We start from the raw sequence: 13,973 nt of genomic DNA on the forward strand, positions 1-13,973 counted from the left end.
TAATTATGGCAAATAAATGCCTCCTATTTAACATTTATGAAAGTAGGTTAAAGGTAACTTACCTTCATAAATATTAAATAGGAGGCCAAAATATTCTCTTACTCACTTCAAAATATTATCTTCACTTATCAGTGAGAGATTTTAGGTTCAATTTTTGTCAAAGATGAATATGAACCACATTATTGCTAGCCCATTTGTGAGGCTAAGTCCACCCCTTTCCGTTAGCGTAAATAATATAGTTTGTTAAAAAAAAAAAAAAAAAACTACTACTCTAGAAATAAGGACAAACATTCCACCCTATAGTATTCTCCCTGTGAAGAGATTATGAAGAACAAACATTCCACCCCATCCCATAACTATATTCAATTATCTTTCAGCTTCTTCATAGGGAGAATACTATGGTGTTTGAATGAAAATGCATGAACATATCAAGTAATGGAGATCTTTGACGTGTTTCACCTTCGAAAATGGTAATAATTGCCCATATGTTTTGCTTATTCATTAAGTTTCACCGAAAGATACAACAAGTATCAACAACAAAACCTTATCCCACTAAATTTCACCGAAATATACAACAGAAGAAGAAAAAAAACATGAATCAAGTACTTATTCTTACTCTTTCATTCCCCCAATACATACGAAATACAGCAGAAAGAATTTTATTTCCTACTTTCTACACGAAAGCTAAGTCATGCCTAGCTATAGAAACAACATCATGAAATAAAATCTGAAATACTAAAACATAAAAGGGAAATAGGAAAAGATAAAAGAACTGACATCTCCACAAACAATTAGATCCCCTGCAGATTTTGAGATGGCAAAGGCGGGTCAACTCCGTTTTGTTGCCTGGAGGCCAGGATTTGATTTGAAGAAACTCCGGCCAAATTGGGCGTCTGGATGTGTTTTCGGTACTAATCAGAAGCCCATTTGGAAACAAAGAACGCTGATGGAAGCCGAATAACTGATCATGATTGCATCTGATGGGGTGGGATGCCCACATGGCTTGCTAGCTCTTCATTCATTTTCACCGGAAGTGGAGGCATCTGCTTCATTACGTCTGGCATGTCATTCAAGCTGTAGAGAGATTTGAAAAATAGGTTTAAGAATATATACACACAAATGTAACAATTCAACACGTATCAAAGTTCATCGTTTTAACAGAAAATCAGATCACTTGAGGCATTTTCTTCACTATCACAGCACATACAAAGTCAGCACTCATGGCCGGTAATCAGACAGAACAATAATTTTTTTACAATAGAAAGCTGTGAAGGTAAAAGCAATGATGTCAGATTATGCACTACAGAACTCATGCACTTGAAGAACCCTACAATCAAGGTGAGTTTGGTACATGCAGACTGCCCAAGGCCAATATGATGTAGATCCATGGACACAAGTACCTATCCTGCCAAGATAAATGAAGCCGTGTTCCTCACAGGACGATCTCCAAGTACTTCATGTTCTCTATTGTCAATGAGCTGTCATTTAAAACCAAAGGTCTACAGAGTAGAAGTTCTGAAAAGGTGGGTTTAATAGCTAGGAGAAGGGTTCAGAGTTGTAGGAAACATAAGTACGTCAATTTGTCAATATCTGTTCTTACAACATAAATATAAACAAAATATAAAATATGGCATTTAAGTACAACTGTTCGCATCTAACAAAAGAAAGAGAACACATGGGTATTGCAAAAATGAAGAAAATGCCTTAAATGATCCCGTTTAAGTTTATAATGAACAAAAGAAAGAAAAAAACAAAGGTAAAGATTACAGCATACTCATTCATGATCTTGAGGATGTTATCTCGAGTTTGGCAGAAGAGGTTGACATTCTCCTGTATCTGAAAAAGGACAGGAAAAAAAAAAGCCCACTCCAGTTACCAAAGCGCCAACAACGTATCTACGAGGGGCATTATCTATAGAAACAGAAAACTTCAACAGTAAGTTTTCCTGATTGTATTGAATGAATAATTCAGTTACACAGGTGTCAATATATATAGCCTTAGCTGCCTTAGGCTAATTACAAAAGTACCCTCAACTACCTAAACTAATCACAGTTACTAACAAAAACAATTACATTTATCTTTAACAACTATTTAACAGTAACTATATTGGATGACTTATCATTCTCCCTAATACACCCCCTCAAGCTAAAGGAGGAATTAGATAGGATTCCGATTGGAAGCTTGGAACACAAATAAGAGAATCTGCTTTTAGACAAGGATTTGGTGTGAAGATCAGCCACTTGGTCATCACTGCGAACATAGCTGACTTTGATAAGCTTGGCAAGAACCAACTCCCTGATGTAGTGGTAATCAATCTCAACATGCTTAGTTCGAGCATGAAAAATAGGATTAGATGCCAAAGAGATTGCTGAAATATTATCACACCATAGATGAGGCAGTTTAGGTAGAGAGAACTTAAGATCTTTGAGGATTTTGCAGACCCAAGTTAGTTCTGCAGCAGTATGTGCTAAGGAACGATACTCAGCTTCGGTAGAGGAACGAGCAACAGTGCTTTGTTTCTTTGCACTCCAACTGATGAGATTAGAACCAAGAAATACACAATATCCACTAGTAGACCGCCTATCAAATGTGCAGCCAGCCCAGTCAGCATCAGAGAATGCTGAAAGATTAATGGGACCTTTGGTGAACCATAAACCATGAGAGATGGATCCTTTAAGAAACCTGAGAACCCGTTTGGCTGCTTGAAGATGTTGTTCTCTGGGAGCATGCATAAATTGGCAGATCTGATTAACAGCAAATGCAAGATCTGGGCGAGTCCAAGTGAGATATTGTAAACCACCAACTATAGCGCGGTATTCAGTAGGATTGGATAAGAGAGGTCCGCTATGATCCAGCTTTTGAGAGCCAAGAGGAGTGCAACACGGTTTTGCACCCTCCATATTCGATTTCTTGAGAAGATCAAGTAAGTACTTGGTCTGATGTAAAAAGATTCCTTTTGTGGATCTGTGGACTTCCAACCCCAAGAAATAGTGTAAAGGACCAAGATCCTTCACTGGAAACTGAGTACTAAGCTGTTGGATAAACTGTTGGCAAAGCTGAGAGTTGGGTCCGGTGACTAGGATGTCATCCACATAAACGAGGACAATGACCAACTGAGGTCCATTAAGAACAAACAAAGAAGCATCAGATTGAGATTGATGAAAGCCAAGTGTTCGAAGAGCTTGAAACAGTTTTTCAAACCAAGCACGAGGGGCTTGTTTGAGGCCATATAAGGATTTCTTCAACTTGCAGACAAAGTGTGGAGAGGTAGGAGCAATAAAACCAGGAGGTTGTTGCATATAAACATCCTCCTTTAAATCACCATGAAGAAACGCATTGCTTATGTCTAATTGGTTTAAAAACCAATTATCTTGGACAGCAAGTGTAAGAAGAATTCGAATTGTGACGGGCTTAGCAACAGGACTGAAGGTTTCTTGGAAATCAACTCCTTCTTGCTGGTGAAATCCCTTTGCCACCAAGCGGGCTTTGTATCTGTCAATGGTTCCATCAGGATTTTTCTTGATCCGAAACACCCATTTACAACCAACAACATTCTGAGATGGATGAGATGGAACAAGAGACCAAGTGCCTGTGTTGATTAAGGCATTATATTCATCCTGCATTGCTGCTCTCCAGTGAGAATGCTTTGAGGCTTGCAAGTAAGTACGAGGAACAAAATCAAGATCAACCGGAAGTGGGTGTTTGGTTGCTGCATAAGCTCTAGACATGTGAAGACCAGCCTTAGATCTGGTAATCATAGGATGTGTATTCCGAGAAATAGGTGGTGGCCTTGACTGTAGTGGTGCAAGAGAGGAGTCATTGAGAGAGACAGAACTGGAGGAACTGAGAGAATGATCCACGGACTGAGTACAGGAAGAAGGCTCTGTGGAAGATGGGATCTGAGTAATAGGTTGAGGTACAGAAGGACACTGTGGTTCTGAAGAGTTATTGGCTGGAGGAGAAGGAGAGACATGTTTGCTGAAATGAAGATCCAAGGATGGTGAAAAATCAGAAGATGAAGTTTCTGAAGTGAAACTGTTGAGTGGCAGTGATTTAAAGGGATAAGTTGTTTCATCAAAGACAACATGTCTTGATATGTAGATCCGAGTGGTGAGAGGATCAAGGCATCTATAGCCTTTATGTTGAAGACTATAGCCCAAAAACACACAACTTTTGCTCTTAGCATCCAATTTGCTGGGAGTGTAAGGTTTAAGCCATGGATAACATTGACAACCAAAGACTTTCAGTTTAGAGTAATCTGGAGGTTGATTGAAGAGAAGTTCCCAAGGTGACTTTGTAAGACCAGAAATAGGAAGTCTGTTAATAAGGTAAATTGCAGTGGAGAAAGCTTCAACCCAAAAAATCTGAGGAACATGAGAAGCAACAAGTAATGTGCGAGCTGTCTCAACAAGATGTCTGTGCTTTCTCTCTGCACAGCCATTTTGTTCAGGCGTATGAGGACAACTGAACTGATGTAATATACCATGTGCACGAAGAAATGAAGCAAGAGAATGACTAGTAAATTCACCCCCTGAATCTGAACGCAGAATCTTGATTTTATTTCCACTGAAGTTTTCTACATAGGTTTTGAAAGTAACAAACGTAGAAAATACATCGGATTTAGACTTCAATGGAAAAAACCAACTGTATTTGCTAAAATCATCAACAAACAGTAGGTAATACTTGAAGCCACCAGTAGATGTAACAGTAGGTCCCCACAGATCACAATGCAGAAGCTGGAGACTCTGAGTTGTTGATGAAGAAGACACTGCAAAAGGAAGCTTGTGATTTTTAGCAAGCGCACAATCTGAGCAGAAAAAATCAACAGTCTTCTGGCCTTGCAGTGGAAGATTATTAGTGGATATAACTCTTCTAAAAATTGAGGAGGAAGGATGGCCGAGGCGCTTGTGCCATACAGGGACAGGTGCTTGAATGCTGAGAAAAGCTGAAGGTGAAGTGGGAGAACTGGTGGAACTGTGAAGAGGATAGAAACCATCCTTAACAGGGCCTTGCAAAAGCATCTTCCCCGAAATGCGATCCTTGACAGTGGATCCATAAGGGTCAAGAGTCAATGAACAGTTATTATCCTTAAGAAACTGATAAGCAGATAAGAGATTATGTTTTATGAAAGGAACATGTAAAACATTTCTCAGCTTAAAGGAAGTATAAGGAGTGTGCAGAGATGAAGAACCAATATGATGAATAGATAGTCCTTTACCATCTCCAATGTATACTTTGTCTTCTCCAGTGTAAGGAGTAGGAGAAGAGATGTTAGCTACATCATTAGTGATGTGAGAAGTAGCTCCAGAGTCAATCAACCAAGGCTGAGAGGGTTTTGCTGAATGATGCACACACATAGCAGCAAGTTTGGCTGGAGGAATTCTACCACAGATATCCAGATTCATTCGATCAAAACAATCAAGTGCCTCATGACTGGTAGATCCACAAATCTGACAAGTGACTTTAAAATTGGAAGGACCTTGATAATTGTGAAAGCCTTGATAATTGCGATTGCCACGATTGTTGATGAAATTACCCCTATTATTGTTATGAAAGGTGCGATTGCTGCGATTTGAGGAGAAATTACCTCTAAATGTCTTACCACGATTTGAGTTAAATCGAGAAGCAGGATGAAATGATTGATTTTTAGCAGCAAAGGCAGATGGAGTAGGAAGCAGGGGAGGCTGAGATTGCACTGAGAATGCTTGAAAGGGCTCAGAGGATGAAAGAACAGCCTTGCGACGGGTCATAGACAACTCTTTGGTGAGTAAGAGACCATGGAGTTCATCAAGGGATGTAGAAGAGAGCCGCAGCATGATGGAGTCAATAAAGGACTCGAATTCATCAGGTAATCCATGTAGAGTGGCAGCAATTAGGTCACGATCAGACACTGAAGCACCAGCAGCTTGCAAGGAATCAGCAATTTCCTTGATTTGTTGAAGATACGCAGAAATGGACTGAGAACCTTTCTGAATCGATTGAAGTCTGGACCTTAATTGATGAATGTGAGCTTCCGAAACTCCACCAAATCGCTGTTCAAGCTTTACCCAGAGCTCACGAGAAGAAGAAACTCCAACCGTGAACGGAATGATCTCTTCGGACAGGGTAGAATTAAGCCAAATCAAAAGATTTTGATCTTTTTCATACCAATCCTCAAAGGCAGGGTTCATCGAGCGATCAGGCAAGAATGGCGAAGGACAAACCTCAGTGCCGTCAATAATACTAAGAAGCTTGTATCGCCTGAAAATTGGAGCAAACAGTGCTCGCCATGGCAGATAGTTGGAACTTTTCAGCTTGATCGGCACCATACTGCCAATGTTGTGAATCGTCAGAGAGGTATACGAATTCAGAGGACTCGGATTGGAAGAGGAATTAGGGTTTTGAACCGAAGGAGAGATGACCGGAGAAGACGATCCAGTCGGTTGCGACGCAGATTGAGCAGCCATAGCTTGCAGAAAACAAGATTCAAGAGAGATCGAGAACAAAAAGTGAAGAATCAGAGAGAAGAAAGCAAGAATCGATCAAGACACGATCAAGATGACGTGCGGAAAAGAAGGTCGGTGCTGTAAAGCAGAATGGCTCGATACCATATAGAAACAGAAAACTTCAACAGTAAGTTTTCCTGATTGTATTGAATGAATAATTCAGTTACACAGGTGTCAATATATATAGCCTTAGCTGCCTTAGGCTAATTACAAAAGTACCCTCAACTACCTAAACTAATCACAGTTACTAACAAAAACAATTACATTTATCTTTAACAACTATTTAACAGTAACTATATTGGATGACTTATCATTCTCCCTAATATTATCACCAAGATATTACATCATCTTTTTGGACAAGTCCTATCTTAAAAGTATGCATAAATTGTTTATATGCTAATAATAAAATGAAAGATCAAAAGATTTTTAAAGCGAGTAATGAACGGTGAGGTCAAACAAATTATGATTTTTACAGACAAAAACATGAAATGATCCTGCGATTCATCAACCACATCACTGAGCCATCCATTAGAAACAATAGGAATACACGGATCAAAAAGTTGTAGGTTAAAGGACTCAAATATAACATTAAGGAGAAAACTGATGTAGATTTCTAGAGTTTTGGCATCTCTTTGGCCATTGGTGTCATCAGAATTTAGGGAAAGCACAGTTCTGCTGTATCTTCAGATTGAAGTCCAGCAATTTCTTAATTTTCTGTTGATGTCAGGGATGTCTTGCTCCGTTTTGGTTGACTATTGGTTTTGGTTTTTAATCTTTTTTTTTGCTTTACAGGACATCTTGACAATTGTCTTGTTTCCCTAAAAATAAATAAATAAATTTGAGGCCAAGGAAAAATAAATGCAATTAACACATACAATTACTTGGCGTTCTGTTGATTATCATCACCATGCATAAACGGCATGTGCTTTAGAAACCTTTTGGCTTTGAGATTTCTGATACCATCAGGAGTTCGGATAAAATAATAGCTAACATGACAGGAAATAAATAATTCCATGACAGATCTCTACCTGGAAAGCTGCAAGGTTTGCTGAAATTTGATTCAAGGCTTGGGCATTTTGCTCCAGAAGCTCTCCTGCAATACCGCCAATGGCTGAAAACAGAACAAGCAAATATTAACAAGTCATCGCAAAAATACATTTCAAAGAAGAAGCTCTAGAAATTAGAAACCAAAAACTTCTTAATTGGAAAGCGAACAACCAGCAGTCCATATCTATAACATCAACACCACTCAACTGCAAATACGTAGAATTAATGTACGTACTTAATTTAACTTGAACGAAAAATTTGACTTGACTATTATTATTATTATTATTATTAAAATTATGACAGAAGCGTTCAGGTTATACTTGCACATACCAAGGTCTATATCTTAGAAAGACACCCATCTCCTCCTCAAAGACATGAAAGGGGAATGCAGAATACATCCCAACTAGCTGTTTCATATATTTTGCTTTGCCTTCCCACAAATAAAAATGTAAGAACCACGGCTCCAATTTTATATTTAGTCTAAATGGCTATCAAAGTCCATAGGTGCAAACACCGCCCCCACTCCGCCAAGCCCAAAGAAACTTAATTGACATATAGTGAGCAACTCAAACTAATAAGTAGAGGTTCATAAGGAAATCAGAGAAAGCACCATTTTTTAGGCATTAATATTTGGGTTTGGTTGAATTCCTTTTTATGATAATCACAATACATTCAGCAATAATTCTTTCTCGTGTGGGATATGGATTTAGAAAACAACGCCAAAAGTATGTGAACCTCTGCAGAATAAATAGAGAGTATATATCTCGACCTTTGTATGGGATACCATCATCGTTGTCCATAGTAATCATTGGGGGAGCATAGGGAGCAACATTAGGCCGGGCAGCAAAGTGAGATGGCTTTGCTGAAGTATCATTTACTCTCTCCTGAAAATCAAATGCAAAGATATTCAATGAGGACTTTGGCACAGAAAAAACAGGTATGCAAACTTTAATTTCAGGGAAAATGATGCAACATTATATACGCAATGTCATGTTCGACAAAGAACGAATTCGGGATAATCCACGACCAAAACAAGATGAAGAAAAAAGACTTCTCACAGCTCCTCACTTTTTCTTATGAAGTGAGAGCACAAAGAAATACAGTACTTGGGCTGGAGAAAACACTACGTTCTGTTAAGAGCACTGAGTAATTGTTTGAAATGAGTTGTGAGGCAATTAAAAATCTAATAGCACAACTGCTGCAAAAAAGTTCCAAAATCCTGTTTATCAGTTTTTGATCCAAAAATGTTTTGAAATTCATTTTATCTGGCCGTGTAAGTTTGTAGTTTTTCAAGATGTTGCTAGGACATTGCAAAATGTGTTGTATCTGCTTTCTTCCTCTACAGAAATATAGTAAATTATCTGTGTATCTGTACAATCTCAATTTTAACTTGATTTCATAAGTAGATTGCTAATAAAAGAGTGTCATTTTACCAGTCTTCCATTTGCTTATATATGCAAGTAAAGAAAACAAAAAAAAAAATTCTCTTGGTCTATCAGACTAGTCTATCAATTAGCAAAATTTGGGCTTTGTTAGCGTTGTTGCAATCTTGTTCTTTGGGCTTTGTTAGCGTTGTTACAATATTGTTCTTATATTTATGCTACATTAGGGATATTATTGTAATATCTCATTTCATGGTATTTGGATGTCTTTCCCCTTTTATGCTGATTGCTGATTGAATATGAATGTTTGGAGATGCTTTTAGCAAACCAAAACAATATTATGGTGTTTGCTTGAAACAGGCAGAAAATCGTGACAAGAACTGAGTGCTCACAAACAATACCTAACGAACAGGTGCGATTTCATAAAGACTACCAGTTCTATGTATTAGTAACAAAAGTGAGGTACTGAATAAAATGCTTCAGCACCACATATGATGTACAAATACAGTTCCCGAGCAAAGCTGCTGATTAACCCCAATCCTATTCTCTCCCTATCTCTTCTCCTTCTATTCACAGGTAACCCGATTCTCGCAATCCACAACTTAACATGGTATCACTAGATCCTGAGCTCAAAACTCTGCAACTACAATTTCCGCATTCATTTTAATTCACTACACTAGGCTCTCTAGCGGCGGAAAGAGGAACAAATGAAGGCAGCTTTAGAACATAAAACAATTGTTAGCCAGCATACTTATAGTTTAATTTGAGGAACAGTAGCAAACCAACAAGATTTCTCAAACTTACACAGCAATTAATAACCTTTATGCTCCTAAGAAGGGACAAAAAGCATAAAAGAAGCTTAGATGCAAAACTGTAATCGGGCAACATTTTATACTTTACTGGAGAAATAGATAAGGACTGGTACGACTATAAAACATCGAAGGCAAAGGCGAATAGGCAATACACCAGTCCTCCACTACCAAGCTAAAATTGTTACAGGCTTGAAATCAGATAAAAAGTTTCCAAGACCACCATAACCTCAGAAGAGCTACTATACATGGCTTTCTAGATGCAAGAATGATGTATATCACCACTTCAGCATACCATTAATGAAACGTGGTAAATAGGACTGGAATCACGAGAGAGAGAGAGAGAGATTAAATCCAAAACGCCTTGATCCTATGTTTAGATGAGGGATGAACGAGCTTTAGACTCGATCGTTAAGAATGCACTATAAAAATACTACCAATGAACTACTCAAGCACTACAAAGCTACTACTAAAACACTAAAATGCACTACAATGACATTACACAAAGGAATTTCAAATGAGACCTTTCAAGGTGTTATGCCATTTGAGAGTTCTCCCAAATGTAGTGCATCTACTCAGTTCAAGTCCGTCTATCTAATTTCTGTAGTTCCCCCCTAACAAATTTAACATTCTGTCAGAGGGACATGACAAATTAGAATGTTTCACACAACATACAGAAACAGATATGTATTATAGACAAACCAAAAAGCTAAAAAGAAGAGCATAATCAACCCCTATTTTAATGCACATGAGCCTCAGGTCAAGTGTTAAAGGATGGAAAGGGTGAGAGTACAGATTGTACCTTTTTATCCTTGCTTTTCCTTGTTAAGTTATGTTCTTCCTTCCTTCTCTTGCTGATTTCCTTTTTCTGGGAAGTAAGTGAACCATGAAAACAATCAAAATATAGTTTCAAAGTTCTACCCAAAAAAAAGTACAGATTAAAGATGGTAAAGAATATTTCAAACAGATGCTAGCTTCAGTAACATGATGTATTTGCATTATTTTGCTAGGTTATACCTAAAAGCTACAGGTATCAATGCGTCTCACAAGTCACAGTAGATATAATAGGGATAGTACTTTATGAAATGGTAAGGGGATAAGCTTCAACAACTAGCAGTCTACCATACAACTTGAGAGCAGCCACTCCATGTACAAAGGCCCAAGAGGGGCCTTATGTCACAAAGATAATGACCAAGAGTAAGTATTGTATGTCTTATTTAAGCAAATTTCAAATATAATGTTAACAAGTAATTTCACTAGGCTATTCACATGTTTTCAAACTTCCAAACAAAATATAGTAGTTAATAGTTATATCAACATGAGTAAAACCTACAAGCCCAAACCCACAAACATTTGAAGTCTTCAAGAGCAAAGGGCAGGAAATAAGGGTAATAAAGCTTACAGTCATCCATCTGCAACGTAAAGCGACATCTCGGACAGTCTTATTCTGCAGCTGCATGGCTATCTTTGCATACCGGATTATGTTTGATTCGGTAGGATATCTGCAAGAGAAAATACAAAGGCCATATAACTAGATACCCTCTTGAATGAACAGGAATCAGGAGGAAAAAAAGTACATGAAAACTAAATTCCACAGCACAATTCGAAAGTTTTGTAAAGAGTAAACAACCATCATCATATGGACAGCAACTTAGATGTTGTTTTTTCACTTTTCTCTCTGTCTGGAGAAACTGATATGACCATAAGTTTTCAGCATATATTTTACTCATTTTTAATGCATATGGTGAGGTGCATCATATCACTGTTTTGGGTTTTTACTTTTTGTACCAAAACAAGGTCGTACCCAGTGCACAAGGCTCCTGCTTTACTTTTTGTACCAAAACAAGGAATCAACAAAATGTAATAAAAAGAGAAACAAGAAAAGCAGCAAAGTTGTATGTATAGTGGTAGAACTTTGGCTTTGGTCTCCAGCAAGCTACTTTTTCAGACTCAAATCCCAATTCCTAACAAGCACAACATACCAATAACCAAATATCTTGCTTCAGTAATACCCTACTACATATCACAAACAAAAACTCCTTGATAACCGGAATTATTTCAACAACTGATCTTTTAGGACATGGGACCCAAATAACGAGCAAATGAAACATATTTCTCAAGCTACCAAACAAGCAATTGGTCAATTTCATATTCATCATTCCAACACATCCAAAACCAATTTGAACGTATAAAACTCCAACAGAATAGTGCACTCAAATTACATGATCGTCAATAAATAAGGAAAGAGACCAAATGACCAACTATAGGTGTTAGATAGATGAACGTATGTATGTATCTGGCATGTGCATAAGATATCCTAACTTCTACTCTGCCGCTTAACTGAAATTTTCCAGCGAAGTTTCTTATTTGACATGTATGTCAGAATGGAAAAGTATAAAAGAAACCCTAGATAGCTAGACTCTGCATAAAAGCTTCGTTTTGATTTCTTTCAAGTACTCGAACTGAAGATTACCAAACAGCTTCGCAAGTATGCTGCCACACATCCTGGCATAAATTCACTTAGCATCACATAATTATTGACCAGGTTAAGTTCTTTATATGCTACTTAGAATCTGGTTATGGCACTCTACAGCATTCTTAAGTCATACATGCATTATATTTCATGAATCTTCCTCCAAACTATATATTGCAGGCTATTTGAAGGCTTCACATTCCATAATTTTCATTAAATACCATAATACCTGTAATTCCTATAATCTAAATATCAAAGAATTGTAAATAAATAAAACTTTTTATAAACTCCTACAAGCAAACAGTCGCACACAAAAAATGAAAAATATTATACTCTAAGACTGAAAATTTAATTTATAAGAATAGAAAAGCTCAAACTTCAGGCAATTTCCCAATTCAATCAAGCGCCCAAAAAATGATTACAATTCACCTAAAATTCAAAAGAAACTTTAAAAACCAAGCTGAGTACACACTACAAGAACCTCAAAGAGTCCAAAAAAACAAAAATCCCCAAATTTACAACTTACTTGGCGAGTCCATCTTCAAGAATTGCCTGCTCCTCTGCGCTCCAATCCATAGAAATACCCGGGTTATGTTTCATGGCCATGGCGGCGCCGGAACTCTCCGGAGCCGACACCGGCACGGAGTTTCCGTTACTCGGGTTGGTGCCGTTGAAGGACGATGAAGCGTGGCTAGGTTCTTGGTGGTTCCCAGATGGGTTCGCCATGAATAATTCTTGAACTTTTCCTCAAAATTCAAGGAAAAGTGAACAAATTTTCAATTTTTATGGCGAATCTGAGCAAAACCCAGTTCTCAGAATCACGTAATTCGGCCGTTGGTTCCCGCCAATTTCGATGTCCCCCTCCACGAAATATCGAAAACCCAGATAGAATATATGCGTATATTGAAAACCAGAAAAACAGAGAACGGATAAATGAGAGAGAGAGAGAGAGAGAGAGAGAGAATTTACAAATTCAAATTATTTTACATGTGAATATACAAGAATTGAAGACTGAAGGGAGCTCTAGGCAAAGTGATGTACTGAAAAAAATGGAGAGTAAGAGAGAGAGAGAGGAGAGAGAGGTGTACGGAAAATCAAAGGGGGAGGGTTTTCAGTGACGTTTGAAGGTGTACTGTTTTACTAATGATTAAATATTCATTAAGCATCTAAGAAAATGATTAGAAATTAATAAAGTGGATTTGTATTTAATGTTGATATTTTGTTTGGACAAGTTTCTATTTCGTTGGTCCTGCAACTTGCGCCGCCGTAGCCCACACCGAATAAGGAATATCTTTTTGCACAGACAGAAGGGAAAGAAAACGATTTGACAACATCGTTCTTTTTCCCACTTTGTATTCTTTTTTTCAAGTTTTTATGAATTTACATTTCACATGATAGAAATTATCAATTTTCAACTACGTAATGTTTGAATAAGTTATTCAGGAATTTCAAAGTGAGACGATTACAAGAAAGATTACCTTGTCTTGGTTAGTATATGTAGTTTGCTCGTATGAGCATGTACTACTCTCACTATTGTCATCTGAAAGGGAAATGATTACAAACACTTTTTATGTGCTACACCACCTTATTTAATTTTGTTCTTAGTCAATGTGCAATGATCAACTGGCACCGAACCTTATTAAGACTCGAGTCGTGGTGGACTTTATAGTGGAGTTCACCTCTTCTGGAATAAATGACCAACCAACTCTGGTTAGTCAACCTGCGACCAATGCACGCGCAACTCAAGGATCCTAAGTTGGCAATCTCAACCAAGCAG

The 13,973-nt window shown here is 37.7% G+C and overlaps 1 protein-coding gene across 1 annotated transcript; it reads right to left on the minus strand.

Moving 5' to 3' along the window:
* Positions 1 to 460: 460 nt before the first annotated feature.
* On the minus strand, positions 461 to 13,346 carry LOC126619358 (uncharacterized). The gene is made up of 7 exons (XM_050287714.1): positions 12,723 to 13,346; positions 11,126 to 11,225; positions 10,526 to 10,591; positions 8,302 to 8,416; positions 7,514 to 7,596; positions 1,775 to 1,836; positions 461 to 1,074 (listed from the first exon to the last, which is right to left on the minus strand). Exons 1-7 carry the CDS (start codon positions 12,920 to 12,922, stop codon positions 966 to 968), a joined length of 735 nt encoding a protein of 244 aa, XP_050143671.1. The 5' UTR covers positions 12,923 to 13,346; the 3' UTR covers positions 461 to 965.
* Between the last annotated feature and the right edge of the window lie 627 nt (positions 13,347 to 13,973).

The sequence above is a fragment of the Malus sylvestris genome, chromosome 4, assembly GCF_916048215.2.
Source record: "Malus sylvestris chromosome 4, drMalSylv7.2, whole genome shotgun sequence".
Taxonomy (NCBI): Eukaryota; Viridiplantae; Streptophyta; class Magnoliopsida; order Rosales; family Rosaceae; genus Malus; species Malus sylvestris.